The sequence below is a fragment of the Pristis pectinata genome, chromosome 25 (assembly GCF_009764475.1).
Source record: "Pristis pectinata isolate sPriPec2 chromosome 25, sPriPec2.1.pri, whole genome shotgun sequence".
Classification (NCBI taxonomy): Eukaryota; Metazoa; Chordata; class Chondrichthyes; order Rhinopristiformes; family Pristidae; genus Pristis; species Pristis pectinata.
Window position 1 is genome coordinate 30,504,699 of NC_067429.1, and position 15,329 is coordinate 30,520,027.

The window sequence follows — 15,329 nt, forward strand, 5'->3', positions numbered from 1 at the left end:
CATTGAGGTAATACAAGGGAAAACAATAACAGAATACAGATTGAAGTGTTACGGTTACAGAGAAAGTGCAGTGCAGGCAGACAATAAGGTGTCAGGCCATAACGAGGTAGATTGTGAGGTCAAGAGTCCATTTTATCGTACTAGGGGACCATTCAATAGTCTTATAACAGCGGGATAGAAGCTGTCCTTGAGCCTGGTGGTACATGCCTTCAGGCTTTTCTATCTTCTGCCTGATGGGAGACGGAGAAGAGAGAATGTGCGGGGTGGGTGTGTGTATGTTTATATGTGCATTTGACTTTCTAGATTGCCTGAACAAGGAGGTGTGCAGGAGTCGGGAACGTTTAATCTTTGAGAAAATTCCTATTGTTAAGAGTCAGCCTTAGGCAAAGTTTGAGAGGAAGAATCTTGGCACCTTTAATTCATAATTACTTTGTTCTTTTACGGAATGTGGGTGTAACTGACAAGCCCAGGATTTCATGTCCACCTATATTGCAAGTAGAGATTATTCCCCCACATCATAGTATGCCTTATAGATGGTGGAAAGACTTTGAATGTCAAGTTGAGAGTCACACACCACTTCTGCACTTTTGTAAGATCCAACTACATTTCAGAGAAACACCAGGCAGGAACAGGACGTCATCCAAAGCAACAAGGGGCAAATTAACCAATGAAGCATAAGGGGACATTTGACAAGCCCGGGACAATGCTGAAACTATATGGCAGAAGAAGGGAAGCAAGTAATATCCCGACATTCCCAACAATACATCAAAGACAATTACAAGAGGCATTGGAAAATAAAGACAAAACTCCAAGGATAAAGAATGGAGAACTGTGGAAACATTGAAGAGTGGGAGATGTCAGTGATGGGAAAAGGGCCTTCGACATGCGGACAGGAAAAGATCTAAACGGAAGACATTCACAGTTCCCACAGAATGGGAGTTGGAACTGAAAATTCACGCCGTCAAAATCTCACCTGCCCAGTTGTAGAGATGTGTAGTTCGATGGGACAGATGGTCTCACATCCAAGTCTTCAAAAGCATCTGGGTTGCACATCAGTCTCACAGTTCTGTTGTGGTTAGATGATGCTGTTCCCAGCAGGGGCAAGATCCTGCAGAAGGTACATCATAACTATAGCAACATCTCATCAATAGAGCAGTCCTGCAGGTCTAATCAGTAGGTTCTTAATGAGCTGCACACCCCAGTGGTCCTAACTCCAGCAGCCGTTCGTCCTGGGTCCTTCCCATTACAATTCCAGTGAACAACTGATGCCACTCAGGTTCCCTGAAGTTATCTGTCTGTCAGGGCATAACAATTATAAGCTGCATCAAAGCCCACAGGTAAGTCCCAGGAACAGCAACGATCAAGGTGGGGGATGTGGTGAGAAAGTGCCCAGCAATTTTACACAGAGGGTGGTGGGTGCATTGAACGCACTGCCAGCAGAGGTTGTGGGGGCAGATACATCAGGGACATTTAAGAGACTCTTAGATAGACACATGAATGATAGAGAAATGGGGGGCTACATGGGAGGGAGGGGTTAGATAGCTCTTAGAGCAGGATAAAATGTTGGCACAACACTGTAGGCCGAAGGGCCTGTGCTGTGTTGTAGGGTTCTATGTTCTATGTTCAACAATTGTTCTGTGGACCCAGGAGACCTCCAAATCAGAGCCCAAGTTCAGCAGAGTTCTGAGGGCCTTTTTTTTTACAACTGCTTCTCGTGGTCCATGACTGGATGTGCAGCTCATGACCCCGAAGTGTTAATTGAAGCTTCACATTTTATTTCAGGCTCCACAATTCCAAAAGCTTTCAGAGTCAGAAATGGATGCCCCAGTACATGCAGGTGAACTTTACAATGCCCCAAGCTTGTAGGTTCCCTTATCAATGGCCCAACACATGCAGATACCATGTAATACTCAAGTGCATGCAGGGGACTTCTGCTACGTGAATGGTTGGAGATCAACACCTCCAAGTGCAGCAAACAACATACCGAACAAGAGCTAAGTTATCCGAAATCTTCATATTGTTGTCAGGAACCTGTAGGGATATAAACAATCACAAACATTTCGACAAGCGTGGAGCCAAAAATTTATAGTTCATCAGGTGCTCTTGGGTAATTTTGCCCTTAGTACTGGAGTACTTAGTACTGTTGGTAATGGGAATGCAATACTGTACAGTTCAATTATAGAGGCATCTTGAAATATCTCTGGATTGGGTACAACACGCATCAGATGCAGAATGAACCCCCATCTGCCCATAAAAACAATCCCGAAGGAGAAGTTGTGCAGTGGTCAGATACTGAGTAAAGCTCCTTCTACATTATCCCATCAAACACCACTTGATAGGATATGGCACAGGATGAGATACAGATTAAACTCCCTCTAAATCATCACTCCCAGGTCTGTGCCAGCATAGAATGGATACAGACACTTTTACACTATTCCATCGTCGCTCCCAGGTCTGTTACAGCATAGGTCAGATGCAGAGTTAACCTCCCTCTACATTATTCTATCCTCACTTCCAGATCTGCTGTGGCATAGGTTGAATATAGAGGTGCAATACGATATAGGCAAAACATAAAACTCTCTCATTATTTTCCATTGATACCTACCAGAGCAGGGACAGTACATGTAAAATGTAAGACTCAACCTCTCACCATTGTAAGACTGGCAGGGAATTACTTTGTAGCTAGGCCTCAATTTGTATGAAATTTTAGTATCTCTCTTGGTTAAAATGTGCTACCAGTTGGACGTACAAGTAATGGCCACACCATGCATGTGACTGAATTGAATGGTCTGTCCTCAAGACCTCAGCAGACCTACACCTATACCATTGGAGCTTTGTGTATTAAGAAAAAATTGAGTCCACTTCTGGGATTAGCCTTGAAGCTTCTATGTAGAATGACAAGCTAGAAATGAATACCTTAATGTATCATTTACACAAATACCTTTTTTGCCACATTACCTTTACCCGTTCATCCTGCTCACCTGTTCGACAGTAAGTTCCCTGGTTTTGAGATCTTGCACAACGAAGAGGGTACTCCTGGTCTTCGAGTCCGTTGTGAAGTTGATGCTTTCTGACAATGGAGGCACTGAGCAGTGTACAGGAACAATGTGTAGTGTGTAGGGATCAACGGGCACAGGATAACTGGGTGATAGCTAAAACAAACGAATTATTCAAGTCAGTATGGCAAGTTATTTCCAATTTGTTTTTGTGTTTATTGTAGCCTGACCCATGACAGTGCTGGTACACATTAAGGTGAAGGAGCACATCAAATGTGGCAGAATTTTACAGAGAAGAGGGGTGAGTTGCTCCCCTGACAACAAGGGTGATTCTGAGAGGGATCATACTTCTCCATCTCTCAGCGTCCTGAGAATAAGACATCTGAGGGCATTTCAGAGATGAGCAGATTTGCCTCGAAATTCTACTGCTCTCTGAGGGGTGTGCTACTTGTCCCTCAGGCACATTCCCAGCGGTGAAGTTGAACCACTTGTACTTCTTTCAAAGGCCATGATCAGCCTGGCCTTGTGTGGAGGGAGCATCAGAGATCAGAATATTAGGGGTGCATGTGATGCTCTCCAGAAGTTGCCTAGGTGGGGCAGGTATCTTCCCTGATAGAAATCGGGTAAGCAGTTGAGTTTTCAATAACAAGCCTTCAACTCTCATTGCTAATTTTTGTGTGTTAAACCACCAATCTCCAGATTTATTGAACATAATTTCACAACCTGCTGTAGTAGGATTAGAAACGATGACCCTGAGTTGCTACTGTCAGTATCGTAACCACCAGGCTAACGTATCATGCCATCAGGAATGAATTACTTAATCTCAGCCAGACACATGACCTCAACTCTCCAGAGAACATCAGTCCTCAGCTCTGTCCCAATGACTATCCAGGCACTCCCGTTGGAAATCCAGGTATGGAATCTGGATGGGTGGAGACTGGGGGCTTTCTACAGGGCCCCGCATTGATGGTGACCCTCCTGACACTCAATCTGCAGATCATCGCTGTAAAGTGGCCACAGGAGAGAGATCTGTATGGTTTATGAAACTGAGGCAATCAGAAACATAATACAACGGATCCAAGATCAACACAGAGTCCATGCCTGCCTGGTTTTAGAGCCAGCTGCCTAAGCATTCCAAAGTCCAGCTAAATACTAATTTTATAAAATAAATTTTTCCAATACATATACAGATGCTGACCTTCAGCAGATCAGGGTGTGAATGGGTTAGGGCCCAAGACAGAAACTCCAATCCCCCAACACACCCCACCCCCATCCTACTCCATGTCAGTCTAAGAGTTGAGCCAAGGATCGTAACCATAATTCTGAGTAAATACAATGTGGATAGAAACTTATCTTCAGTGCTCTGTCTCAAATGCATAATATAGTTCGTTATGAGCACTTGAGAAATGAACATCGATGGAAATGAATTTCAGAGGCAAACTTAATGTGCATGTTATCACAATGTGCACACAACAGAAGATGGATTTCCACTCCTGTGTGCTTTCACAACTGCCCAAAACCATGGTGTGTTCCTCCTTTACATTTCATCTGCATTATTTCTTGCCGACAATGGCTGGTTCATACAATCACTTTCAAAGTGAAAAAGGTTGGTCCTTTTATCAAGAGAAGAGAGCATGGGGTGATTGAATAGCAAGTTTTAAAACTATGAGAAGGCTTGTTGGGTTTGATATATGAACATCCAAAAATCAGGGGTTATAAACATAAGATAGTCACCAACAACTTTACTAGGAGAAACTTCTCTCACAAAGAGTGGTACACCTGACGGTGGGTGAGATAACCAATGGAGATGGATTTTAGAGAAGCTGGATAAAGATGAGGAAGGAGTAGGATGTGATGGTCGGGTGAGAGGAACTAGACTGGGAGAAGGATTGTGTGGAACACAGCACGGGCACAAATTTCCCATCAAATCTGTTCCCAACATCCTGTCAGGCGGTCCATTCCAAATCACAATCAGCACATATGGTTCTCTGTAAAGTACCTCGAGTAATTGTACAGGAAGCTACAACATAAATCATTCTTACCGTTTGCTGATCACTAACAATGTGATTTCCAAAAATCGATGTTAAGGTTGCAAAAAGCTCCATTAAAAATTTTCAATTCAGTTACACCATCTGGCTGAGGCAGAATCTGCCACCTCTGTGAAAAGAAATCCAGACATCAGAACTTCCAGGAGAGGTTAAAGTCTCTCGTCCCTGCTGAGAGACGCCCAGTACAGTTCCCTGTCACCTCCCCACCCACAGCCGGAGAAAATCTGCACCCCAAAAGTTGGGTCGGGCACTGGAATTGACCTCTGGTGGAGTGGGGCAGATATACTTCTGGCATAAGTGAGCCCATAAAGACCATAAGATATAGAAGCAGAATTAGGCCATTCAGCCCATCGAGTCTGCTCTACCATTCGATCATGCCCGATTTATTTTTCCCTCTCAACCCCATTCTGCTTCTTTCTCCCCGTAACCTTTCAAGCCCTTATTAATCAAGAACCTATCAACCTCCACTTTAAAATATATACCTCATGACTTGGCCTCCATAGCCATCTGTGACAATGAATTCCACAGATTCACCACCCTCTGGCTAAAGAAATTCCTCCTCATCTCAGTTCTAAAGGGAGGTCCTTCTATTCTGAGGCCATGCCCTCTGGTCCTGGACTCTCCCACAACTGGAAACATCCTCTCCACGTCCACTCTATCCAGGCCTTTCAATATTCGATAGGTTTCAATGAGATCGCCCCCCCCCCCATCCCCATCCTTCTAGACTCCAGTGAGTACAGGTCCAGAGCCATCAAATGCTCCTCATACGTTAACCCTTTCATCCCCAGGATCATTCTCGTAAACCTCTTCTGGATCCCCTCCAGTGCCAGCACATCCTTCCTTAGATATGGGCCCAAAACCACTCACAATACTCCAGATGTGGTCTGACCAATGCCTTATAAAGCCTCAGTATTATATCCCTGCTTTTAAATTCCAGTCCTTTTGAAATGAATGCTAACACTGCATTTGCCTTCCTTACTACCGACTCAACCTGCAAGTTAACCTTCAGAAAATCCTGCACTAGGACTCCCAAGTCCCTTTGCACATCTGATTTCTGAATTCTCTCCCCATTTAGAAAATAGTCTATGCCTTTATTCCTTCTACCAAAGTGCATAACCCTACACTTCCCGATGCTGTGTTCCATCTGCCACTTCTTTGCCCATTCTCCAACCTGTCCAAGTCCTTCTGCAGACTCCCTGCTTCCTCAACACTACCTGCCCCTCTACCCATCTTTGTATCATCCACAAACCTGGCCACAAAGTTTTCAATTCTGTCACCCAGATCATTAACATATAACATGAAAGTAGTGGATCCAACACCGACCCCTGCAGAACACCACCAGTCACCGCAGCCAACCAAAAAAGGCCCCCTTTATTCCCACTCTTTGCCTTCTGCCAGTCAGCTATCTTCTATCCATGCCTGTAATACCTTTCCTGTAATACCATGGGCTCCTATCTTGTTTAGCAGCCTCATGTTGCAGCACTTTGTCAAAGGCCTTCTGAAAATCCAAGTAAACAACATCCTCTGACTCTCCTTTGTCTATCCTGCCTGTTACTTCCTCAAAGAATTCCAGCAGATTTGTCAGGCAAGATCTCCCCTTAAGGAAACCATGCAGACTTCATCCTGTTTTATCATGAGCTTCAAGTACCTCGAAACTTCATCCTTAGTAATGGACTCTAACATCTTACTAACCACTGCAGTCAGGCTAACTGGCCTATAACATCCTGCCTTTTACCTCCCTCCCTTCTTAAAGAGTGGAGTGACGTTTGTGATTTTCCAGTCCTCTGGAACCATTGCTGACTCTAGTGACTCTTGAAAGATCACTACTAATGCCTCTACAATCTCTTCAGCTGCCTCTTTCAGAACCCTGGGGTGTAGTCCATCCGGTCCAGGTGACTTATCCACCTTCAGATCTTTCAGCTTCCCAAGCACCTTCTTCTTAGTAATAGCGACTACACTCACTTCTGCCCCCTGACTCTCTCGAATTCTGGCATGTTGCTGGTGTCTTCCACAGTGATGACTGATGCAAAATACTTATTCAGTTCATCCACCATTTCTTTGTTCCCCATTACTGCCTCTCCAACATCATTTTCCAGTGGTGCCATGTCCACTCTTGCCTCTCTTTTACTCTTTATATATCTACAAAAACTTTTGGTATCCTCTTTTATATTATTGGCTAGCTTAACGTCATATTTCATCATTTCTCCCCTTACTGCTTTTTTAATTGCCTTCTCTTTTGCTTTCATGCTGTCTTTGACTTCTCTTGTCAGCCATAGTTGCCTCATTCTCCCTTTAGAATGTTTCTTCTTTGAGATGAACTGATCCTACGACTTCCGAATTACTCCCAGAAACTCCTGCCATTGCTGCTCTATTGTCATCCCTGCTAGCGTCCGCTTCCAATCAACTTTGGCCAGCTCCTCCCTCATGCCTCTATGGTCACCTTTACTCAACTGTAATACCGATACATCCAATTTTAGCTTCTCCCTCTCAAACTGCAGGGTGAATTCTATCATATTATGATCACTGCCTCCTAAGAGTTCCTTTACCTTAAGCTCCTCACTTGAGGGAGCAGACAGCTCTCTTAATGTCAGAATAAATACTAAATCATAATCTCCCAAAAAATTGGAAAGGCAGCTCTGTTGTCATGGTGTCATGAAACAAGTGCATCAGCTCATCTCCATAGGCTGACAACTGTCAGGACTAATACACACCCAGGTTAGAGATAGGTGAGAATTATATCACATTCAGGTAGGTGGGTCTCTGATACTTGGATCTAAGGTACAGGGCTAAGGTAATTCCATTTAATCAGAACCACAGCATAGACTCCACCTTCACCCACTTGGCAATGAAATCCACCACAGAACAAAGAATCTCATCCAAACTGAAAAACTACAGAAGTGAAAGTTAAAAGCTGAGCAGTAGCTTCCAAGCCTCATCTCACCTGAATTTGTAACTGGACAATCCCAGCGATCAAAAATGCAACAACAGCTCCAATCAGCCCAAAGGACATCCTTGCAACCGGCCTGTAAATTGGCAGCAAACCAGAGAGGGTTAAAAATCAGAAGCAAAGAGAGGCAAATATCAGGACTGGATAGACAAATGAGAGTGAGAGAGAGAGAGAGAGAGAGAGAGAGAGAGGGATAGAGAGAGAGGGAGAGACGAAGAGAGAGAGGGAGAGAGAGGGAGAGGAGAGAGAGGGGAGAGGGAGAGAGAGGGAGAGAGAGAGGGAGAGAGAGAGAGGGAGAGAAGGAGAGAGGGGGAGAGGGAGAGAGAGAGGGAGAGCGAGGGGGAGAGGGAGAGGGAGAGAGAGGGGGGAGAGAGAGAGAGAGAGGGAGAGACGGAGAGAGAGCAGGAGAGGGAGAGAGAGGGAGAGAGGGAGAGGGGGGAGACAGAGAGGGGCAGAGAGAGAGGGAGAGAGAGCAGGAGAGGGAGAGAGGGGAGGGAGAGAGGGAGAGGGGGGAGAGAGAGGGAGAGAGAGAGGGTGGAGAGAGAGGGAGGGAGAGAGGGGGAGAGAGAGAGAGGGGGGAGAGAGGGAGAGGGAGAGAGGGGGAGAGAGGGTCAGAGGGGGAGAGAGTGGGGAGAGAGAGAGAGGGAGAGAGAGAGATGGGGAGAAGGAGAGAGAGGGAGAGAGAGTGTGAGAGAGGGAGAGTGAGAGGGCGAGAGAGAGGGAGAGTGAGAGAGAGAGTGTGAGTGAGAGAGAGTGAGAGAGAACCAGACAGCAGAGGTAAAGAGATGAATATCAGTCCCAGTGAGGGAATGAGGGAGACAGAGCTGAATATCTGAACCAGAGAGAGAGAAAAAATAACAGAACTATTCATGGAGAAGTAAAAAATTGGAACGTGAGAGAAAGAGAGAGAGAGAGAGGGGGGGGGAGATACTAGAAGAAGCAAGAGAAGGAGAATTTTCAGAACAGAGAGGGAAATAAACATGAAAAGCAGAGAGAAGGAGTGAAAGATATCAAAATATCAGAAGCAGAGATGGAATGAGAGAGAAAGAGGGAGATAGAAGATATCTGAACCAAAGAAAGGAAGATAGGAAGAGAGAAAGAAATAGGCAGAGAAGGAAAGAGAGAGGCAAAGAGGGGGAGGGAGAAAATTCAGAAGCAGAGATAGAGGTGGTGGGATGATTGAACATCAGGGTCTTTGTAGAAAGGATATGGAGGATGGTCAGGAGGACTTTCACTTACTGAACGGTGGGAGTGCGTTCTCACATCCGTTCCACCATCTCTGTCAATTTCAGATAGTTTAAGTGTGTGCTCTTCCCCCACAATGGCCACACCTTAGAACTACTTGGAAACCCCATCCTAGCTGAACCACATGAAACCGAAGAAGATACTCACAGTCGCCGGGTCAGCCGTTGGCCCTCCGTCAACACAGGGGGCAGCCTAGAGGTGGTGATCCAGCAGCATGAGTGGACTGTGGGGGACATGGGGGCCTGGGGTGGGAGGGGCGGTGTAACCAGCTATCCAGAGGTCAAGGACAAACACAAATCAGATTCATAAAGTAATGGAGCATGGAGACAGGCCATTTGGCCCAACTTGTCCATTCTGACCAAGATACCTATCTATCTATCTAAGATGCATTTGGCCCACATCCCTCTAAACCTTTCCTATCCATGAACCTGTCCAAATATCATTTAAACGTTGTTATTTTACCCTCCTTTACCTCTTCCTCTGGCAGCTCGTTCCATATACCCCCATCTTCTGCATGGAAAAACTTGTCCCTCAGGTCCCTTTTAAATCTTTCCCCTCTCACTTTAAACCTATGCCCTCTAGTTTTAGACTCCCCTACCCTGGGAAAAAGACTGCAACCATTCACTTTATAGACGCCCCTCATAATTTTTTAAACATCTATAAGGTCAACCCTCAGCCTCCTTTACTCCAGGGAAAACAGTTCCCAACCTATCCAATCTCCCCTTATGACTCAAATACTCCGGTGCCGGCAACATCCATGCAAACCTTCACTGCACCCTCTCTGGTTTAATCACATCCTTCCTATAGCGTTGCAATCAGAACCAAACACAATCCTCCAAGTGCAGTCTAACCAACATTTTGTACAACTGTAACATGATGTCCCTACTCTTGTACCCAGTACCTCAGCCAATGAAGGCAAGCATGTCATACGCCTTCTTCACCACCCTGTCTACCTGTATTGCACTTTCAGGGAAGTATGTGCTTGTACTTCAAGGTCTCTGTGTTCAACAACACTCCCCAGGGTCCTAGCATTCATTATGCCCTGCCAAAGTCATCACTGCTATTCCTTGCCCATTTTCCCAGTTGATCTAGATCCTGTTGTAACCGTAGACAACCCTTCTTCATTGTCCACTACACCACCAATTTTGGTGTCATCTGAAAACTTATTAACCATGCCACCTACGTTCTCATCCAAACTGCAGGGGACCCAGCAACCATGCCAAAATACTGGCTCGTTTATTGCTAACACGAGGGGGCATAATTTTAAGGTGACTGGAGGAAGGTATAAGGGGGATGTCAGGGATAAGTTTTTTACACAGAGAGTGGTGGGTGTGTGGAACGCACTGCCGGCAGAGGTTGTGGGGGCAGATACATTAGGGACATTTAAGAGACTCTTAGATAGACACATGAATGATAGAAAAATAGGGGGCTATGTGGGAGGGAAGGGTCAGATAGATCTTAGAGCAGGGTAAAATGTCGGCACAACATTGTGGGCCGAAGGGCCTGTACTGTGCTGTAGTGTTCTATGTTCTACGTTCTACTGACTCTGCTGCTGAAGACTCAGATGGGACAGCCCACTGATAAAGCCTGATGCACGTGCACATCGAGATCTGCAAGTCTTTATCTGACCTCTCAGAAAGCCTGATCCTGGCACCTGGGAGCACGGGAAGCCCGATTCCAAATGTCGTGCATTTGCATGGAACTAGAAGCCACCATTTTCCAATGTGTTCGGCCAGTCTCCACATTCATGGACTCAACCATCATTCAGCTCAGCTGGCTGGACGTGGATGACAGCACAGGTAAAGTCGGAGAGGTTCAATGAAGGGTCTTCTTTCTGCCAACATGTCCCAGAACACTGTCATCATAGCCCAGGACCCCACTGTTGGAGGGAGCTGGGTACCACACACCCTACCATGATCCCTTCTGAAAGATTACTGGGTTACTGATGCCACTCCTTGGGGTAAAGAACAAGGCTTCATAGAGTACAATGAATCTGCTGCACACCCTGCAATGGCAGTCAATGACACCCTCGCTATTGCCCATCAGTCTGCTAACCAATTGCTGTCACTCACGGCAAGATGTTTCATTGGTGCTTCAGTGGTAGAATTTTTGGTGGTAGAATTCTTGCCTGCCATGCAGGAGGCCTGGGTTCGATTTCCGGCCAATGCAGTTAAAATATTAGGGCAGGCACAGTAGTGTAGTGGTTAGCGTAACGCTATTACAGCACCAGTGACCCAGGTTCAATTCCGGCCACTGTCTGTAAGGAGTTTGTATGTTCTCCCCATGTCTGCGTGGGTTTCCTCCGGGTGCTCTGGTTTCCTCCCACATTCCAAAGACGTACGGGTTAGGAAGTTGTGGGCATGCTATGTTGGCGCCGGAAGTGTGGCGACACTTGCGGGCTGCCCCCAGAACACTCTACGCAAAAGGTGCATTTTACTGTGTGGTTTGATGTACATGTGACTAATAAAGATATTTTATCTAAGATGGCGCAGTCTAAAGCCAGTTATATAGCCCCAGAATATTAGGTGGTGGCCCTCCATATGTACAATCTGGGGAACGCAGTGCTGAAGGAGAACAGCCAAAAGCACTAATGCTTTCTACAGACTGATGGTCAATGAAGTCTCTGGCATTACTCAGATGGTTTTTATTTGTTTTCAGCAATCTGGGCATGTATTGACAATCCCTAATTGTCCCTCAGAAGATGGGAAGTAGTGAGCATTCATCAAGGATTTTAGGGAAGGTAAGGTGTCCGGAGAAGGAGACCCTAACATCCGTGGGTTGAGGGGCACTCAGTTAGTGTTTGGAGAGGGTCAGCTGACCATTTGGATTTGGGCACAGGATTGGTGGTGGTGGCTGGACAGGGTTGGCCTATCTCCTGGGAGCTTAGGGGGCTAATAATTGAAGAGGGTCAGCCTAAGGTCTGAGACATGGAAGAGAGTGGGGGAAAGGGTGGGAGGTGAGGTGGTTGGGGAGGTTGGACCCAGTAACCCGCAATGTATTGTTCTGAGAAACTGTTTTGAAAGCAACCCATTAACATTCTCACAATATAAAAGGAGTTTCTCCCTCAAGACACCGGTTACAGACAGAACTTTACATGCAGGACCTCTGCAGTTGAGAGACTCACCCTCAGAACCCTTATTATAGGAATTGCAAAACCTATGAGGAGGGATTACAAGAACATTGTGTGGTTCAGCTGAATGAGTTTTCAAAGGAGCCCAGAAACCAGGAGATATGGAGGCTACACCTTCAAATTAGACGGTCATTTCTTGAGTGATTCCCATGGGCTGTTAGAAGAGTGAAGCATAGACACATAGTTCTTACTGAAGTAGCAAGTTTATCTTCTCAAACTGAGGATAGATGACTCCTTCAAATAACGGCAGCAGCACCAGCACAAAGAACGTGTTCAGAGTCTGGAACAGAATAAAGACGTGGAAATAAAGGGAGGGATGCAAATCAGAATAACCCCTGCCGACTGTGGGAATGTTGAAGCTCCACAGTTAGATGTCCTTCTCTTGTCGACCCAAGGCTTCACTTCACCTCCCTGTGACTCTGGGGAAATGGGTCACTTTCCCAATCACTTCTGAGTTCACACCCCTCCCTCCCCTTCTGTCTGGTTTACATCTCCCTCCTTCTGATTCTGCTGTTCACCCTTTCAGGCAGTGAGTTCCAGATTCCCACCGCCCTTCGGGTGAAAGAAAATCCCCCCTTTCCCCACTGATCCATCTCCCAATTACTTTAAATCTCTGCCCCTTGTGTTAAGGGAAACAGAGTAAATGGGACCCCTCCTGTTTAGATTCCTCACAACTTTATGTACCTCATTTAGATTTCCTTCAGCTTCCTCTGTTTCAAAATAAACATCTCCAGCCTATCCAATTTTTCTGTGAAAAATTTACTCTGGTTTTCTCTCCACTGCTGCTGCCTGGCCTACTGAGTGTTTCCAATATTTTCGGTCTTTATTTCCTTGTATATCTCCTGCGTTTGGCCCAAATCTTCCTTGGGACTAGCTTAAATGGGAATCTTGGTCAGTGTGGACCTGTTGAGCAGAAGGGCCTGTTGCTGTGCTGTATAACCTTAGGACTCTATCTCCCTTGCACCCTCTACAGTGCACTTACATCTGTCCCATGATATGAACAGAACTGTGCACAATACACGACCTGTGGCCTTACTGTCCCAGCAGAGCCTCACCGATCTTACGCTGTGATTAATAAGGGAAAGTATCCTATATGCCTTGTAAACCATGTAACTATCTGTTCTGCTACCCCTAAGCCTCCATGAACACACATTCCAAGGTCCATCTGTTCCTCTACATCATCAATGCCCTCCCACTTACTGTACAATCCCTTGCTTTGTTGCACCTTCCCTCACACACCTCTAGATTAAGTTCCATTAGCCACTCCTCTGCCCAAGCGACCAGACCATCTAAATCTTCCTGCATGTGAGAGCTTTCCTCCTCTCTGTCAACCATGTTGCCAGTTATATATGCAAACTTCTTGACCACACATCACATATCTAAGTCATTGATATCGACAACAAGTAGCAGGAAACTGAGCTCTGAGCCCTGTGGCCCCCTGCTGGTAGAACCCTTCAAGCTGCTGAGCCAATTTGCCCATCTCCCTTGGATCCCAGGGGCTTTTTTCGATTAGCCTGATGCACGGGACTTTGTCAAAAGCCGTTCTGAAGTCTATGTAGACTGCATCAAATGGACCACCCTCATCAATCCTCCTCAAAAATTTCAACATGACCTTCTTTTAACAAATTCAAACTGTCCCTGATTAATCTATACCCTTCTAACTGAATGTTTAAAATATCCCTTAGAATCAATTCCAATAATTTGCCTCGAACTGATGTTAACTATCCTATAATCCCTTCCTCAACTTTAAACAACAGTGCTGTAGCTGAGGAGGAGTGAAGGTTTGTAGTCAGAGCACCCCCCACTCCCCCCTCTGCCCCCCCACCCCCCCAGCTTCCTCTTTTTACCATCTATCAACAGCCAGGAATGCACTTCATCAAGGCTCGGCGATTTACCCATTTTCAAAGATGCAAATCCTCTTAATACTTTCTTCTTTATTATGTCATCCAATATTTCACACTCGTTCCTCTTAACAGCAATATCAACTTGAGCCATTCTTTTATAAAGGTAACTGCAACATATTTATTAAGCTCCACATCTTCTGCCTTCAAATCTGCTACTTCTTGGTACAAGACTGGCCCAACTCTTGATTTCCCTCTTGCTTTTTATAACTTCATTGATGTTACATGCCTGTATACTTTCATGCTCTTTCTTTGCTTTCTGAATTTCCCTTTTAACTTTAGACCGATGCTTCCCAGGCTTTCTGCAGTAATAAGTTCTCGTTATCTCACAAGCTTCCTTTTATTACCTTATCATATCCTCTTTGGCCTCATGGTTCAAGGGGCTCCAGATTTGGCAGTCCCTCCCTGTTTCCTTGTTGGAACGCTCAGTCTGTGCTCCTTGAGTCTCCTCAAACACCTCCCACTGAGCTATTTCCAGTCCAATTTTGCAGCAACGTTTCTTAGTCTTGTCTGATTGCTTTATCCTGCCATTTTCCTCAGCTATGTTAAAGCAAACTGATTTATGAACACCATCACAAACCTGCTCTCCCACTGATTGTTTCAGCTGCCCGGCTTCATTCCCCAAAACTCAACCCAGAAACCCCCTCTCGTGTTAGCCTTGCTCCATACTGGCATATACAAATTCTATGCCATCTATACAGTACCTTTTATACCACTGATTACATCCCAGTTAGGTTTGGATAATTAAAATCCCCCTCTATTACCACCTTGGTAACTTCACATATGTCACAAATTTTCCTCCCAAACTCACTCTTCAATTTCTCACAACTCTGTGGAAGTGCCCCAGAAAAGCTCTTATTTCACCTCATACACCCACTTGCGGTAATCCTTCTAACCTATTGGAAACCTGACGTTTATTGAACTAACATTGATAACACCTGTCCTTTTTTTCTCCATTCCCTCCATATCAGTTGAAAACACTTTAGTCTGAATGTTAAACTGTCAGTCCTCCCCCTCTTTAAATCATATTTTAGTGATAGCTATAATAACATACTGTATTAT

The 15,329-nt window shown here is 45.4% G+C and overlaps 1 protein-coding gene across 1 annotated transcript in view; it reads right to left on the reverse strand.

The window, feature by feature from the left end:
• LOC127583130 (solute carrier family 15 member 2-like) overlaps nt 1-15,329 on the reverse strand; it is a 137,663-nt gene that overhangs the window by 22,494 nt on the left and 99,840 nt on the right. The window contains exons 13-17 of the mRNA XM_052038912.1: nt 12,558-12,646; nt 7,986-8,067; nt 2,982-3,152; nt 1,985-2,031; nt 974-1,108 (exon numbers count right to left, since the gene is read on the reverse strand). Of these exons, the coding sequence (XP_051894872.1) occupies nt 974-1,108; nt 1,985-2,031; nt 2,982-3,152; nt 7,986-8,067; nt 12,558-12,646 (524 nt within the window). The remainder of the gene's footprint in view (nt 1-973; nt 1,109-1,984; nt 2,032-2,981; nt 3,153-7,985; nt 8,068-12,557; nt 12,647-15,329) is intronic.